General features: G+C 31.0%; 1 protein-coding gene across 1 annotated transcript in view; it reads right to left on the bottom strand.

Moving 5' to 3' along the window:
• Positions 1-6,539: 6,539 nt before the first annotated feature.
• The window catches only part of LOC148275129 (RYamide receptor-like), a 34,783-nt gene continuing 22,228 nt past the window's right edge, over positions 6,540-19,094 (bottom strand). The window contains exons 3-5 of the mRNA XM_088236103.1: positions 9,580-9,648; positions 8,170-8,313; positions 6,540-6,602 (exon numbers count right to left, since the gene is read on the bottom strand). Of these exons, the coding sequence (XP_088092229.1) occupies positions 6,540-6,602; positions 8,170-8,313; positions 9,580-9,648 (276 nt within the window). The remainder of the gene's footprint in view (positions 6,603-8,169; positions 8,314-9,579; positions 9,649-19,094) is intronic.

Below are 19,094 nucleotides of genomic sequence, written 5' to 3'. Positions count from 1 at the left end.
TCTTTCTCAGTCATTCCATTCCTAGTAAACATACTTCTCAGATCCATAGGAGCTTTCTAAAAACCTAAAAAAGCAGCCAGTTTTATATACCGTTTTCAGACGTACGGAATACAAATATGATAAATAATTTTAAAACAAAACAAAACAGAAAAGGTTCTTACACAAAAAATTTCACTCTCATACTCTTTTTTAAAAAAAAAAAAATAATAATCTGTTCAGTTTCGGGGTGCGGAAAACGGAACAATAAAACCTTGATTATTGTTAGGTGTAATCAGTTCGACGAGCAGTTGATTTTTTTTCACAGTATCGGGGAAGCGTCTGCGAGAGAATGATAAAAAAACTATATTCAAATACCTATTTACCAAATTTCCGTGACACCGCCTATCCTCGTTTTATTTGCCTTGAGCACTTACTCTTAAAACTCAGAAGTTTGGTGCTTTGAGTTTTGGTAAGGATCCAGAATTCCCACTTTTATGACCCTATCACGTTTTTTTTATTATATCATTTTAAAATAATCAAAAAATTACGATATTTTCCGTGCGCCTTCGGATAATTTTTTTACAACGGTTTAAAATACACATATATATTTTATGAAAATGAGACGTTTCGTAACTTTATAAACAACGGCACGTATTACGTTACCGTGCTATACTAACGCGCAACGCTTGTTAGAACCGCATTCGGCGGGCATGACGTGTGACGTCAAAGTGACGTGACGCCAACTGCAAGTAATTTTGTATGTACTTTTTTTACCCAAAAATTATGAATGAAAATTAGTTTTTTTTTTTAAAAATAAATGAAATAACTTTGTTTTAACCACTTGTTGTTATTTTTTTTACCGACCGGTTTCAAAACTATACAAGCTTTTTTATTAAGTTTACTTAAATAAAGAATTCTTTCCTATTTTATTTTATCAGTATGCTGCCAATATATCTAGAAAGTTCATTCTTAGAATTGTAAAAAAATGCTTTAAACATATAATGTATTTTCTGCGTTATTACCGATTTCTTAAATAACCATACTGTTTCCGTGCCTTTGAAATTAAAATTATTTTTTTTCATCACTGTATCTGTGAATTTATGAATAGATAAAAAATTTTAAAAATTATCTAGGTATATAAATTTTAAACTTAGAATCAGTCATGAATTTTTAAATTACGATTTTTATTAAAAATTGTTAATTCAGTATTGGATTGCCCTGAACTGTTACCTCTCATCAACTTCAGGGTGGCTGGAAAAATGACTAGACAGGCGCCACCGTTTTGTAGCAACAATTCACGGACTTGTAATGCCGAATTGAATGGACTTCATGAACTCGGCAATAGTTATTCCGACATATCTGATAAATTCAATGTAGGCTATTGTTCCTGTAGAACAGACCTTTTGAACTTTTTCAAAGATGGAGAATGGTGTTTATATTTATTTATTTATGCATTTCATAATGTATACAATTTTTTGTTCACTTTACCCAGCTGTATGAAACAGTATTTATGATTTTCTTATTATATTACTCTAAAACATTTTTTTATTTAATTTGTTTTTACATTTCTTCACTTTCTACTGAATGTATTGTTTTATTTTTAGGTTAATTTTTGTATAAATTTTGTGTAAAAGGAAATTTGTGTTTTTTAAAAAAAAAAAATATTAAGCCAAATATATTATTATTATAAATTTTCTAAAAGGCAGATTTGCCGTTTATGTTAATAAAATAAATAAATAAATAATATGAAGGATTAAATGCGTGTGAATGTATTGGAAGCTCCTACCTAGTTGAAGGTTGATAGAAAAAAAAAGTGTTTTAATGGTGTTTATTATAAGTTAAATAAACGAAGTAACGTAGTGGATAACTACGTTAAAGTTTTTCGCTGGTAACTAAATATGTAAGTACTAAACTATCTAATTTGGATGACACGCTTGAATTAATTGTGTAACCAATAGTATTACTACTTATTTATTGTTCATTGTTCACTTTACTTCCTAGTCAGAAATTTGCTTCGTTTACTACTTCCCTGGCTGTCAGCGATTATCGATATGGATGATATACTCGTGTCAGTAATTTATCATCAGTAATTTAGGTGTTTTAACAATCTATTGTTGGCATACAGGAAATGTATGAATAAATTTCTGCACTCTCCTTAAAACGATAATAGGCCAGTTGACAGTGGATGTTGGTTTCTGGGTAAATCATACAAATAAACTTATAGTTAGCATATGGCAGTTCCTATAAAGCAAATAAAGATTTTTTTTAATCTTGTATTTTTCGTAAAAATGTATTAAGTACATCTTTTTATAAATTCCTTTCTTCGCTATAATATGTATATTTTATTTTTTTGTGTTACTCTACAGTGTAAAAATATACTTTTAGCGCTGTCGCATTCACATTTTCTTTTACACCTTTTTTTTATATTTGGCACTCCTGAATCATACCTCAGCGATAATAATGGTACAAGTAAAAAAAATACTTTTCTGAATTAAAAATGCAGAAATGTTCCCAAATTTATTTTCTATCCACAATCAATGACATAATTCTTGAAAATATGTTTGTGGCCTGAAAAGCATAAACATATATTCATACACGTTAATTCATATACGTATATTCATATACTTATATTCATACACGTATATTTGTACACGTTCAAGAAATAACACTGGCATAATGGTCATTTTTCCAAACTTAAAAATACATAGTACAAGTAAGTGAATTTAAATTCGTTGCCTTGTTTTTTGCAATTATTTCATGTTAAAACGGGTGCGTGTAACGACTGTTCTTTCGTAAAAACGAGTTTTTTTAAGTTGTGACCTAGTTATTATTCCAAAACCCCGATCACAATGGGAAGTCAACAAAGTTATCTTTATTGTCTTTAAACTGAAATCGATTTTCCCCTACAAAAATGTGTTTATTTGCATAAAATTTATAAGTATTTAACGTGTTCCGGAAAAATTTATACAAAACACACACAATTCTATTTTCGATTCGACAATTGAAGATAACTTTGTTAATTAACCATTGAAATGGGAGCTCTAAAGTGCGATATTTTTATTTTGTTGGTTCTCGATAGCAGCTTCAATTGTGTTCATTCAGAAGTTTTTAATCACTATTCTTTAATTTCCGAAAAAATAAGTAATCATAATTATTCTTCTGGATAACTTATATACTGCCATTTACGTAAAAATCACCTCGAGGACTCTCAACAATAAGCATACAAACACATCTTGCAATTACAAAACACACAGGCGATTGGAATTAGTTTCCCTTTTCCAATTATGTAAAATTTTAAAAGCATACTAGAGCGAGATTTCAACACATTTTGGAGTTACTTAGCGCACGGACGCGGACGGTTAGAAATCTAGCCCCCATTTATATTTTACAATTAAAGACGTGTTTTTAACAAAATATATTCGTTTAAAGATGGATTTTAGATGACAGCATATCCTTCAGCTACAGAAAGCATAGACAGTAAGTGAGAAATCTAAACCCTTTTTACGGTTTAAGTTTATGTTAGAATAGATTTAGCAAATTAATTCACCAGTCTAATATTACCATCATCAAACGTCCTACGCCTATATAGCGCACGGACAGATGAAATTTTAGCACGTAATTTTTTTTTTTTAATTAACCAACAATCAAAAAATCAAATACATCGAGCAAACTAATAGGTCTGGCAGTCTTACATATATATTGGCACAACAAATAAACAAAAAGAGCATTCCTTAATATAGTATTATGGTTAGAAAGATGACAAAAGCGGTGATCAATAAGAGTAACTGTTGTAAGTGGTCCAGCGTCCCGTGTTCTCTGCTCATTTGCCGACATCTGGCCACCAGCTTGGAGTGGTGTAGGAATATCATCCCTTTCAGGCCATAGTCCGCTTATTGCTCTCTGGTAAAAAATGTGGATACACAATGCACATGTCAATGTGTGAGTAGGTAATAAAGTTTTATCAGCCTCGCGTCTTTCAGTTTTCTTTGCTTATGATTTTGAGACACAAATTCTGATTCTAATTATTTTTAATTACTATTGGATAAAACAGTGATATTTTTAATTTTATGTGATTTAGAGTTTTTTTTTTTTTTAATAAACGTAGTTGGCTAACTTTTGTAGAATTCTTTAGGAGTGAAGAACTCGGTGATAGGCTCTGGATGACGCCATCCTAGAGCACAAACACCGCCCGCAGTTTGGAGTTCCCCGCGTAGAAAGCTCTCAACAGACTGTAGTGGTGACGAGGTTCAAAAAATATTTATTTGACTTTTTGTACATAATGTTATTTGTACATTGGCGGGCTTATTGCCAAATGGCAGTTTCTTCCAACCAACCAATAAAATAAAAGTTTTATTTTTATAATTCAAGTTACAGAACATATTCAATAGAAAAAAGAAAAAAAAAAGCTGAATATATATAAAAATATAAATAAACGTATTTGTTTATAAATTAGTTTAAATCAAAACTATAACTCAATGGTAAAAAGGAAAAAAGAGAAAAAAGGAAAGGAGGAGAGATTGAGGAAGAGAAAGGAGATGTTTCTTCAGACGTGATTTAAACAGAGATAATGTAGTAACATCTTTAATGGTGGATGAGAGATGATTCCACAGTCGAGCCGCATGGGCACTATATGAGTTAGAGAAAAAAAAGAAATTGTGCATGGGTATTAAGAGAGTGCCTTGAGAATTAGAACGAAGAGGTAAACCATGAACTGATAAGCGTTGAAATTGTTCACGCAGGTATATAAGAGCGTTAGGACTATGAAGTACATTGAACAGAAGTGAGAGGAAGTGATAGTCTCTCCGCTGTCTAATTTTGAGAATAATTATCAGAAGTGTGATTTTCTGGAAGGAAAAGACACAAACTGCGATTGTGAAGAGGTGCGGGATGACCCTTATCTGCTGCGCTGTCCACAAAAGCGGCTGACTTGTGAAGAGGATGATTTGAGGATGGCCACTGACAATGTGATATCTGTCGCTGCACATTAGAGTGGCAAGATATGCAGTTTAGACTCGATAAGTAAGTAAGTAAGAAGTCCTGTAATAATATGGCCCATTTTACCTGTATCATTTCACCCGGCCCGGTAAAATAATGGTGGGAGGATATGTACAATTATTTTGTTTTTCCGTTTTATTTCTATATTTTCTACTCGTGAGACATTTTTCGGCCTCATGGTGTACTGGTTCTTGCGTTTACCTGGCAATTAATAAATAAAATAATTATTTAACGACAGAAGTCAATCCAACATATGTTTTTTTATCGGACTGGGTGGATTTTTCAAGTGGTGTAAAAACGGCCTTTCTATATTATTCTGAAAATAAACTAAATTTTAAACTGTAATTATTCTCACTTACATCCTTTTTTATCATACTCTCTTACTCGCTCACACACATATACACCCTCCCACCTACTCTCTCTCACTCATACACACACACACACAACCTGTTTCGACATACCAAGTAAAAAAATTAGGTTCTAATTGGAAAACAACTAAAATTACATTTTAAACCTTAGCATTATTATTTCTAACTATTGTTTCGATTTGTTGTATTGTTGTAAAAAATAAAATAATAAATTAAAAAAATGGGAAATAGTTAAATTTAGGTACTTGCTCGTCACAAATAAACAGATCCATAAAACTTAAACATGAACTCAGGTATAAAAAAACATTTGGGAATTTTAATTATTTCCATACATTATTACGTTAAAATAAAGCATCCAATATGAGAAGCTGTCAAAACAAAAAAAACAATGCCCCTAATGAATGAATTTAATATTTTTTCCACCTTTTGTTTATAGGTGCATATTAGTGACATAAAAATATTAACTTAATCTTTTAAAAGTTGGATAGATAAACTCTGCACTCCCAGCCGGTACAGTGACTGCTCACATATTTCAGTACATTTAAAACAATACATTTAAGTGCCATTAATTACTAACTTCACACAACACAAATTAAAAACATAAAAAAAAGAAATATGGAAATCTGGGCATCTATAGGGATTATGACGTGTCGTTAGCGGATTTGAGTGTCCACTTTACACACTGTTAAACATTCACCAATCTGCTTATATTTGAATATCTATATTGTTTTCTGATTTTTGGGAAGTTTTTTTTTTTAAATAAATATTTCCGTTCTTTTGATTTACTCAAAAAATATTCAATTTTTGAGGGCCATTTTTAACAAATTGTAATTAACTCACCGGTTACGCCACATTGAATCTATGTTCACACATTTATGTATTTTATATATAGCACATTTGCTAGGATGACGCGTTCAGATTTATTTGCTACCTACGGGACCCTGGTTAAGATGTTGCATTTTTCCTACAGTGGGTACCAATATTGTTCCGGCTCCAGAACAACAACTGAACCGAGCGTATGTACATGTGATTTTTTGTATTCTCACCACGATCGCAAAAAATATATTTTGCGATCAATATCTATTTAATCCACTGTGTTGTGTAATCTTTCCTGACAACAAGATTGGATCTGATCCTGACTGCCACGAAAAAAGTACAAGCAATAAAGGTGCCAGAACCCAGAATAAGGTAGAAATTTTAATCATTGTATTTAGGGTTCTGTAGCAAAGTAAATAAAGGATAACGCATTTTGTGAACCAGCTATTTTGAGCGTGCATTTGCCAACGGGCAAGTGGCACAATCACTCACTATTGGAAAATTGGAATCAAGTTGGGGTAGAGTGGGATTTGAACCACTGATTTTTGAGCCGTAAGTCCGAGACACTAGCCACGAGACCACAACACAACAAAGTTCTTAATCTCTATTGTTGTATTATGTTTATATTTAAAACTCCCTATGGGGTTGAAATTTGGTCTTTGTCAAAAAAAAATTGTACAAACTCAAAACATTTTCGTATCTTTAATTGTTTAGTATTTTTTATTACAATTACGTTTTTGTCCTAGTACAAACATGAATGTTTGCAAACTCAAAAACTAATGTACATTTTTGTTTTTCATTTCCCCTGTATGGGGTTTAGGATAATGAATATTTATGTGTACACTGTGATATGTGGCCATCTGTTTTTCAACATGCCTCCCTAGGACCACAGAGCCGTGGGCGAGCAATACAATTTTACCCATTTACCTCGTAATTATATGAAAACCTATCACATCATATAATGTATAAGAACTTCAAGGGTGTTCTTACAAGAAAACGAAAATCATTTTGGATATTCAACCCCTTTTCTTCGTAAAATAAGGGTAAAAGAAAATAATTATTAATTTACTCTTAGGCACGTAAGATAACATAATGTTGATAAAGAGACAGAAAGTAAAATAGGATCATAATATACTATATTCAAACTATGAATCTAAAACTTATTTCAAAAGAAAAAAGTATTTATTGTTATTTTTTATACTTTCATAATTTACCTTACATAAAATTGCTTTATAATATGGAAACTTCACTGGTCCATTAAAATTAAGTCTAATTGTGTAAAATATTAAACTTTGAAACTGTACTGTATGTTTCCTGAATAAAAGAAAATAAAAAAATATCATTAAAGTAGAGGAAAGAGCTACCTCTTCATATAAAAAATGTACTTTCTCTAGCCACCTTCAAGAAACGCCTGAAACATTATGATATATTTCCGAATCTTAAACTCCTTGAGTTTTGACTGTTTTTTTTTTTCTTAAATATATATATTTTTCCCTTTTTCTTTCCTTGGTTCCTCTTTCTCTCTCCTTTCAAACTCATTATCTGATCCAACATTCCTATAATCGAATATGTATAACATAATGTACTTCTAAAAATTATTGTAAATATGTGTAAGTCGAGCCGTTGAATAAACAGCAGTTTTTTTAAGTAATTGAGTTTTTTTTTCATTTTAACAAATGTATGTATTTTTTTTTATGCTTACGTTTTTTCGAGAACAAAATTTTGACCAATCTCTTCTTTTCGACCAGTATATTTTTTAGTTGGCTAGTAGATATTGTTTTTAGTAATAAGTCCACCAAAGTACCTTTTTTTTAAACTTGAAGTTTTAAATAAAATGAATATATTAACATCATGACAGCAAAAAGAAATCAGAAAAACAGGCTGTAAGAGAGAAGAAGTCAGATGATATTTTAGACGTTTAAAAGAATGGAGAAGGTGCCACTTTAATTAAGAGAATTGAGTCATTCCAAAGTCAAACAACTTACAGGAAAAAAATAAAATATAAAATTACCTGAAGAAAGCCATCCCTGAACCGCGCATTCATATAGCAGTAGATAATTGGATTATAGCAGGAGTGAGACATGGCGAGCCAGTGCGATGCAAACCAGACATATGGAAGTGGAGACCAACACTCCCAAGATTCGTCCGTGATGAGCTGGTGGAAAAAAAATGAGATTAGATTGATGTCTATATATTCGGCGGCCTCCTTGGTGTAGTGGTCAAGACGCTTGACTCACGCACGGAAGGTTCCGGGTTCGATTCCCGGTGAGAACACAAAAATTAAAATGTGATTTTTCTCAAGCTTGGGTGCTCTGTGATGTAATTCACCACTGTAATTAGGCCTCCTGGCCTGTTGTGGTGCAAAAAAATGTAAATGTAAGAAAGTAATAAAAAAAAAATATTACTTTCACATCTGAGACATTCCAATTCATGAAGGTACTCGACATAAGGTATTTTTTTAAAAGAGTCATTGATACATTTCTGGTAATGCGGCTAAAAGAGTAGATCCCAGCAGAATGCTCGTACAACGCTTTCCTGTTGTTTGAGTTATTTCATTAAAAAAACACGCACAACGTGTGCTCAGAGGAGTATCTCCAGAGGAGTGTATCCTAGATGAACATTTTAAGTTCTTGAAAACGTCAGCCAAAAAAAACAATTTACAGAACGAGTTTACAAGTCTGGATTGTGTCTAAGGGAAGAGGCCATTGAAGGAGACTGCTGCGAAATATTGAATGGATTTATATCCTGTTAAGCGTGTGGTCCAGATGTTTATTGAAATATAAATATGTATGTTTAAGTTATAATATTTCATTTTTATTTATGGTATGAGTATTATTTAATTATATACATGCTTCTATTTTCCATCGTGCTGTATCCCAACTCAATTTTTTTTTTTTGGCTTTATCATAGCGTTTGGGATACGTTATTATTTTTTTTTTGTTTTATGTAAATATGTTTTTGTATTAATCAATAAATCATTTGAAAAAAGGAGATTTATCGAAATACAAACGAATTTGTAAACACCTTAAAAATTAGATAAAATATTTTACATTCTTTAATCATTCCGTGAAATATTTCTCAAGAAAAATAATTGACAAGCATAAAGTATTTAGTGTCGGCATTTACAGGGCTGACATTTGCTGATTTGAGTGGCCACTTTACGCACAAACTAACATTCACAATTTTCCCTGTTTTTTAATGTAACAAAATGTAATCAATTTTGTGTAAAATCACTTTATAACAATGAATGTTTTGACCGGTATTTGACTATTTTTGTCAAGGCGTAAAAATAAAACTGGTCAGCAAATAAATAATTGTAATGATTTTACACAAAATGATTTTAAAAAAATCATTAAAATTGGTTTATTACTTTTAATCTATTATGTAAAAGAAAAATAAATATAAATGTATTGCTACTTACCACTAATATGTTTAAGGGAAGCCAACACATTATGAAAACGACTACTACAACGACCATCATCTTCACCATCTGAAAAAAGGAAATAATTATAAAAAAATATTTAAATATGAGGTTATTTTTTGTAAGAAATATTTGCGTTCTTATAATTTACGCAAATATTTAATTTTGAGGGCCATTTTCAAAGAGTTTTAAATAACTCACTATTAGAAAATAGAAATCAAGTTGGGGTAGAGTGGGATTCAAACCACGGATCTTTGATCCGTGAGTCCGAGACACAAGCCACGGGACCACCACCCGATTTTTTGGTTGATTAATGAATAAAGACGTTTATTTTATTAAAATCATTTTGTTGCTGTACTAAATATACGCATATATCACTAGAATGGTAAGTATCTATAAATGTATTCTAATAAACTGTTCAAGCGGAATTGTAGGAATAATGAAATAATTCCACACATATGCCCGCTTAATTTCAGTAATACACCATGGGACTGCCTGGCCGCCAAATAACAATGTTGAACTACCATAGATCAACGCACACACAACAACCTTTTCTATTCCAGACCTACAGACCTCTTCTGTTCACCGTTGGTTGCACTTCTAGGTTAATGAGAACAACATTTTTCTTTTATTTGTATTCAAAAGTGGATTTCACTACACTTCCTCGTTTCAAAATAAATGCACAGAAATTCCGTTCGTGACATCAGTCAAAAACTTAGGAATTATCACATATAAGCATTTAGGGTGGCACGATTAGGTTTACGAAGTTAGTCGTAAACTTTATGACAGTTTGCACTAACTTAAAATATTGCAAAATTCTTCCCGTTTATCTGAGTGAGCTCTTCAGCATGAATTATCTCTTCGCTCTAGTAACGAGAGAACCCTTTCAATCCCTATTCACCGCTTTATTTTTTTTGCCTCCAATTTCACAGTAGTAGCTGGTTGATTGTGGAATAATTTACCCACTAATGTCAGAAACACCCCTTTTTTATTTACATTCAAATCACGTGTGTCATTTCCTGAAGATTTGAGTTTTTTTTTTTTTCCTCCCTCTTTTATTTATTTTTTACCCCCTTTTTATAGTAAAGTGGAGATATTTAGTTAATTTAAAAATAAATATGTTTATACTTATGTACATCGGTGTTTTGTTTTATAATAAAAATATTATTATATACCTTCAATGCGATCATAAACCACTGATTTTCTCAATTTGTACCCAGCCAATGTAATATACCCACTTGGTGATTGATTTGGTGTTTATTTTGTAGAACTCCATATTTAAACTTAAAATTAGAAATCAAACACTGATTTGAGTCTACTGAACACTTTATTTTATTTTTACAAATATAAACATATAAAAATAAAAACTTCGTGACAATTGTTTTTAAAAAGAAATAACAAATATGAGAATAATATGACCTGGACGGCTTCACCTATTTCATTAGTACCTATTAACATACAGAATAGATTCCTTAAATTTCTGGATAGTAAATCTCTTACATATTTTGACTCGTATGAAGACTCTTCTTCTTTTCATAGTTAAACTTCCCTTATTGAACGTAGAAGCATTTCCGAAATGTCTTTTCTCTTAAAAATTTTAAACAATTTTATCTATAGTTCATACCTCTTGAAGCGTATTTCAATCAATTGTCCCGTAAAGTCAACACGACAAGTTCGTTTTTTTTATAATTCATTGCCCAAAAAAAATAATTTTTAAAACTTGTTTATTTATCGTAGTTGCTCCAAAATAAATTTACTTTGTCCCCATTTAGATATTTTTAATACAACATTTTGTCACTAAAAATAATTTTGAAACACTGTAAAATAAAACATTTGTCAGTGTGTAATAAGTTTATGTTTATTTTATTATAATATCAAAATTTTGAATTGGTCAACTATATTGTGAAAATCCCTCTTCTCCACTCCTCCACTCCTCCACTCTATTTTCTCATCCCTTAACCTTCTTACGAGCGCTTTTTTTTTCTCATGTCTTATATCATCAATTATTTTTCTCTTTAATGTATAACATGTTCTCTCATTGTATTTGTGAAAAACTTTAACTGGATGTATGTACTATTTTTAATATTTTGTATTCTTATATAACAATTGTTGTTTTTTCCTTAGTAAATAAAAAAAAAAAAAGCATTTAAAGTTTATTCAAGGATATGCAGGGCACTTTTATTTATAATTATTTTATATTTTTTTTACTAGTGACCGGGTTTCGTCGTGACCGACATCGTCAGACAGGCGTCAGGACAGACGGCGTCAGGACAGACGTTATAATGAAAATGCAGTTCCACCAAGAAATGTCAGTAGAAAAACTCAATCTATGAATATGATGATTTACATAATAAAAGAAGCTTTATCTTCGAGGAGCCACTGGTTAAACCTGAGGTTGTTAAAAACCTCGCCTCCCGCTTTATAGCAGGATATTTAACGGATTTGGATTTGGAGGTAGAGATTTAGCAAAATGTAAACTCTCGCCTCCCATATAGTAGCTAGGCTCTTTTAAGACCTGGTCTTGGAGGGCGAGAATTATTCATGTGGACCCGTCACAATAGATCTTCACAGGTCGTAGTGACGTCAGGACCTTGCATAGCACTGATCCCTACCTCAAGAAAAGGAATAAAACATACCTAAAATGGAACATAGTTATGCAGAAAGTAGCCAGTCTACAATTAAAAAAAAAAGAAAAAAAATATGGGTGTTATCGGGTTTAGGGAGGTATTTTCTAGGTTTTGCTAAAAACTAAGTGTGTATGTAAATAAGTATGAAATATCATGTATATTTGCACGAACACCGAGGCAAACGGGTAAGGAGAAGAAAATTTAATATCTTCCTTGAAATAATTCATTTATTTTGTAAATGGACTATTATATTATGTATAGCAGAAGCAGAAAGTATTTATTTTGAAAATCATTATGCAATCCATACAAATTGTTCCTAAGAGGAGATTAGACTTATTCCGAAATCGTTGGTTTTAATTAAAACCTGAAATTAATTAGTGGTATGAGGTGTTTATGTTTTCATTAATGCAAAGTAAATGATGAAAAGGTTCTCAATATAAATGATATGATAACAGACTTACGTTACTTGATACACTCTTGACGTGAATAAATATAGCATCCAAACAATGATTATTTAATATTATTATTACATTTTAAAAAAAATTTATAAACCCTTTAGATAAGAAAATTCATTAAAAAAAATTATCGTTCTTCTTTAAATTCATACTCTTAGAAGTGATAATATTTTTACCATATTTTGAAAGTCTTTTGTTTCGTTTTATTATAAATTCAGTACCTCGTTTATTAGTCTCAAGTGTCCTTGTCTCGTTTTAGCATGTTAAATATGATATTGTTGTGATATTCTCGTGTTTTGTTTATGTTTATTACATTTTCTTGCAAGTTAAAATTCTTTGTCTACAATTACATCAGTGCCTAATTAAGGAATACATTTTAAGGATTGTAGTTGATAGAGCTAAGTTATATTTAATTGTTTAGTTGGTTAAAATAGTTCTTCAGTTATTGTTAGATAAGAGAGGTCATATTCTAACTATAATATTTCATTTTGTTGTCTTTTCACTCTTTTTGCGCCATTTTGATTTTTTGTTCCCCATAGTACAGGGCGTTTTTTTTTCAATGACCAAAATGCACTGTTGATCTTAGCATTTATTCCAAAATGTTTTGCTGCTTCTAGGCCTATTAGGAGTTAAGATATTTGTTCTTTTTTATAATTTTATTATTTGACAGAAGATGAAAATGAGGCCAAATATGGAGTAGTATTCTTCGTATGGTCAAAGGTCATGGAGTAAAATACGACCTCTTGGCGGCCTCCGTGGTGTAGTGGTCAAGACGCTTGACTCACGCTTGGAAGGTTCCGGGTTCGATTCCCGGTGAGAACGCAAAAAAATAAAATTTGATTTTTCTCAAGCCTGGGTGCTCTGTGATGTAATTCACCACTGTAATTAGGCCTCCTGGCCTGTTGTGGTGCAAAAAAAAAATGTAAAAAAATCCTAACTCATTCGATAGTATCGCTCTCAATGAATTTTTTTATGCCGACGAACGCTGTTGCTGTGGCGAGTATTATTACTATTATTTTTATTTTCATATGGTCTAAAATTAGCACCTACGTAATATATGAATGTTCTCATATTGACTTATATTTAATGACCATTAAAATAAATATTTATTCTTAAAAAAAAAAAGCACCACTTGCTTACTTTAGAAGATCGCCGTCTACATTAGGCATGGGGGTGCTTCATGACATACTTAGTGGACGCCTTGATAGTCCGGCTCTTAGGTCGGAGTTATCATTAAATGTCCCCGGCTACCGCACCTGTCACACGTCGAGCTCTCTATTTTATCTGCCAGCAATTCGTACGAACTATGCCCAGAACTCTCCACTTATACGTTTTGCTCGTGAATATAATTTAAAATATCCCTTTATTGATCCCTTTGATTGTAAAAAAATTATATTTAAAATGCGCGTCTTAAAACATACTTTTTTGTCTTATACTTAGTTTCAATAATAAAGTCTTATTTTATCTTATTTTATTTTATTAAATTTTATCTCTAATTCTTAATATTTTATATATATTTATATTTTCGACACTTGACACTTTTGCAATATTTACGCACATGTCAACTCTCATTCCAATATAACACCCACTCACCCACCCTCTCACTCACTTACATTCACAGAAACACACTAGTATGTATTGTACGTGTTTTTAATGTATTTCTGTGGATATCTGTCATTGGTTTTATTAAAATAAATTAATTAAAAAAAAAAAAAACATTTCTTAACAATATAATATACACTTAAAAGCTATAGCAAAAATATTGCAGAGAACAAAAAATTATCAATTTCAATTTTTGGGAAAAACCACCAGATTTGTTAATATGGTTTCATGTAAAATCAATCACCGCAGAAGCACATTATCCTATCAAACCACGACAAATTTGACACAATTTCACCATACTACAAAACAAAGCTCCAACAGTTTTCCCGAAAAAAAATACTAAAGGTAAAGTCAATATGTTTCTTTTTTGGGTGATACCTTGTGTGTTGGATTTGTTTCGACGTTTCGGCTATCATTGTAGGAGCCATCTTTTAGGTTAGCTGAAAAAATCTTCAGAGAAACTTTCTCATTTTACCCTGAAGATGGAAACGTCGGAATTAATCCAACACACATGGTATCACCCAAAAAAAACGTATTGATAACAGCGACCGTGAAAACCGTGGCATATATTTAAGCGAAAAGTCGATGCTGAATTATTTTATTAAAGTACTTTCTCATAGTTAACAAAGAAAACCCTTCAATACAATAATTTTCGTTCAAAAAAATCATTAACTCATAATTTTGGAAACCAGATATTTTTTATTTATTTAAATCAAATTTGAATACGATTACTTTTTAAGAGCTAACTTATCTTCTACACACATGTTTTTTAACTTAAATTTAAATAAGATTATAGTATTTTGTTCAGTCATTGATAAAAAATCAACGCGATGTAGACAAATTCTAAGGAATTGAAAAACATAGGCACATTGAAGTTAATGTATACTTCATTAGTGAGAAGCCAGTTAGAGTATAACTCTACAATATGGACTCTTTACTACAACTGTCACCAAAATTCTCTTGAAAGAGTCCAAAAAAAATTCTTACGGTATATACATTTCAAACTTAGAATAAGTCATGAATTTTTAAATTACGATTTTTTACTAACAACATTAAATTTGTAGATAGAAGAAAAATTATAGACCTTTTAAATTTATTCAAAATTGTAAATTTAATATGGGATTGCCCTGAACTATTATCTCTCATCAACTTCAAGGTGCCTGGAAGAATGACTAGACAGGTGCCACCGTTTTGTAGCAACAATTCACGGACAGTGTATACTTGTAATGCCGTATTAAATAGACTTCATGAACTGGGCAATAGTTATTCCCACGTATCTGATATATTTAGTGTAGGGTATAGTTCCTACAGAACAAACCTTTTGAATTTTTTCAAAGATTGTGAATGGTAATTATATTTATTTATTCATGCATTTCATAATATATATACATACAGTTTCTTGTTAACTTTGCCTAGCTGTGTGAAACAATACTTATAATTTTCTTGTTGTTTTACTGTAGAATGTTTTGTTGTTTAAACTTTCTAAGAATTACATACCGGGCAATGCATTGACAGATATCTCGCTCTGTGCTGAATATTTTTTGCGCAACATACAAAAGTTAATTAAAAAAAATATTTGAAATATAAATCGAGGACTAAATTTAAATGTTTAATGTATTTTAAGATCTTTATATAAATTACGCAAATTATTATAGAATAAAAGATAACATTCGCATGGTAATTACTACGGCTAGGTAACTTCAAAATCAGAATTTTTTAGTTAACCACTAAAAAAACATTTTTGCATCCTCTTCCATGAATGCTACGAAATGACAAGTTGTGCATTCAAATCATGTGAATATTATCTATCTTATCTACTGAATATGCTTTATAATTTTTAGGTTAATTTTTTAAATATAAATCTTGTATAATGTTTAGTTTATTTTTTTTTTATAAATCTTGGGTATAAGGAAATTCACGTTTGAAAAAAATAAAATATTGAGCCAAATATGTTAATATTATAAATGTCTGTAAAAGGCAGATTTGCCGTTTATGTTCATAAAATATATATAAATCGATAATATTTATTGCATTCTTTGTGAATAGTCTGTTTTCAAGTAATGTTAAATGCATTTTCGTAAGAACTAAAATTGGTTAAAATTTTGTATCAAAACGTTTTTTTTTGGCTAGTAAATATATATATTTTATGGAGGGATACCGAAAATTCCCATGAGCTTTATTCGTTTTTCACAAATTTCAATCTAATAAATAAGGGTGGTTTTGTTCTTTCTCGTAGGTAAACCTGTCATTATAGGTTACCTGTCTCGAACAGATGAATAACTTTAATGTATTTGATTCTCACGCTTTTTTGGAATATTGAACCTCACAAAAGCTATTATCCTTTCCAGCTACCAATTTTATGTATGTTTATATAAAGTCATGTTTGTATGTGTGTCCACGATGTATTCGATAACTACTTGACCGATTTACGTACGGTATTTTTTTTAATGATGAGCTTTGGCCTAAGCATATTTAGTGATCTTCAAATCTTTAATCTGATTAACAAAAAATATATAAGAAGCGTAAATGTTGTATTCATCATTGACCAGGGTTCGATAAGAATGCGTATATACAAATAAAAATTGGAAGATAAAAAAAATTAAAAAATATAAAAAAATATAAATATTTGCGTTCTTTTGATTTACCAAAATATTTCATTTTGACGGCCATTTTCAACGAGTTGTAAATAACTCACTATTAGGAAATGGGAATCAACTTGCGGTAGAGTAGGATTCGAACCACGGACCTTTGGTCCGTGAGTCCGAGACACTAGCCACAAGACCACAACCCGATTTTTTTGTACGTAAAAAAACGTAAATGAATTTTCACAGTCAACATTATTTTTTTATGGATCCTAAACAGATTCTATCCTTGACTACCTGACTATTTCTACCCATTTATTTATGATTGCTGAATTTTTGGTAATACCAAAATTGTGTCGCTTAGATTAATTTGATACGTTTTTGAAAATCGTATATCTTTACCAAGTGCACCTCTCTTGGTAAAAACAGCAGTTTGACATTTATAAAAAGAGGATTTGGATATCAGTTAATTTTAATATTGGAATCCAATCATAAACAAGTACCAACCTAGGTAACTACTTATCAATGAAAATTTACAACATCTTTTTATGTTTATTTGAATGGTTTTTGCACATTTTCCCAACTTAATCCGGCATTTTTTACTATTATTTTTGAATTAAATATCACGTTCACGTCAAAACCCAGCTGGCGGTTAAAAAAAGACTTAATACGCGTTTGGCATGACTGAGTTGGGCATATATTAGAGGGCTCAGGGTGCGTGTATGTGTATTAAAAGGTCGATGATTTTACTTAATAATAAATAACCTGTTTTTCTGGTTACGTAAAAACATTATGAAGCAAATTTTGTAAGTGAAAACGCGATCTGACTTTTCTTCATACAGACATATTCCCGTATTTTATCCCTAGATTTTCTAGCACGAGAGCGGTGTTTTTATACTGTAGATTATTACCATTGGCGTGTTCCCATTACTTGGTTATTTTTGATAAATTGTTTATTATGGGGAGCTAAAACCATGTTAAAATCCGTAAAAACACCCAGTTTTATCTAAATACAAATATCATAACTATTTTAAAAAGCAAAAAACGTACCACTCCTAATACGTTAAAATAACAAAATCGGTTCGGTCTCGAGGTGCAAAAAACAGAACAAAGAAACGTCGAATTGTCTTTTTCAATTAGGCATAAAAGGTCTGACGTGCAATTATCTCTTTTGCAGTCTCAGGGGGACATTTGCAATACAGCAACATCTGCAAAATAATGTTCAAATACCTATTTATCAAAATTACCTTTCACCGCATATCATCACAATTAATGCAATCAAAAACAAAATAATTATAATGCGTAATTTTAACTAAATATAACAATTCATCAAAAAAACATTTTTTTTGCACCACAACAGGCCTGGAGGCCCAATTACAGTGGTGAATTACATCATTTTACACCCAGGCTTGAGAAAAAATTAATTTTTTAATTTTTGTGTTCTCACCGGGAATCGAACCCGGAACCTTCCGTTCGTGAGGCAAGCGTCTTGATCACTTCACCGCGGAGGCCGTCAATTATGTTTATGTAATCTATATTTATATGTTTATTCATTAAGCTACAAATATATTACTCTATGACGTCAATAACCCTGTGTTGAGTTGGGATATAACATAATGGAAAATGGAAGCACGTAGATTATCAAATAAAAGCTAAAAAAATATTTTTTTATAAAACATATACACGAAGTTGAACAATCATAGTCCTGGAAGGTTGTCGATGATGATTTTTAGACTTTATTCGGCGCAACTAAGGGCGCTGGATTGACGTGGGAGGAGGCCAAAGTGCTGGCTGGCGATTGGGTCTCCAGGATGCAACAGGTGATGTCCACATGCTTCACTTAGAAGCAGATGTAGAAAAAAAATGTAAAAAGGCCAGATTTTTTATTAAAAAAAAAAACATATACATAAATGATTTATTTTGCTTCTAGGTTACTTGACGGTCACTTAAATAAGTGAATCTATCTTTCTTTAAAACGTTTGATTTTTTTATTTTATTTGGATAACGAATTTATGTGTAGTTGATATAAAAAAATATTTCTTGGGCAAACCAATTAAAAAGTTCCCCGAATTGTACAAAGCAAGTAAAGAATAAAATATATAACATTAAAAAAAGAATGTTAAAAAAAATGGTTCTTAATATAGCTACTTGTAGTTAAATTATTGGTCTTTTTGTTTTTTTTACATCACAAGCCACAAGGACCAAGAGCCTAATAACAGTGGTGAATTTCAACACAAAACCCCAAGACA

The sequence above is a fragment of the Micrasema longulum genome, unplaced genomic scaffold (assembly GCF_059751315.1).
Source record: "Micrasema longulum isolate JH-2025_06_02 unplaced genomic scaffold, ASM5975131v1 h1tg001506l, whole genome shotgun sequence".
NCBI classification, from domain to species: Eukaryota; Metazoa; Arthropoda; class Insecta; order Trichoptera; family Brachycentridae; genus Micrasema; species Micrasema longulum.
Note: the sequence above shows the minus strand (reverse complement) of the source record. Positions and strands in the feature narration are given on the sequence as shown.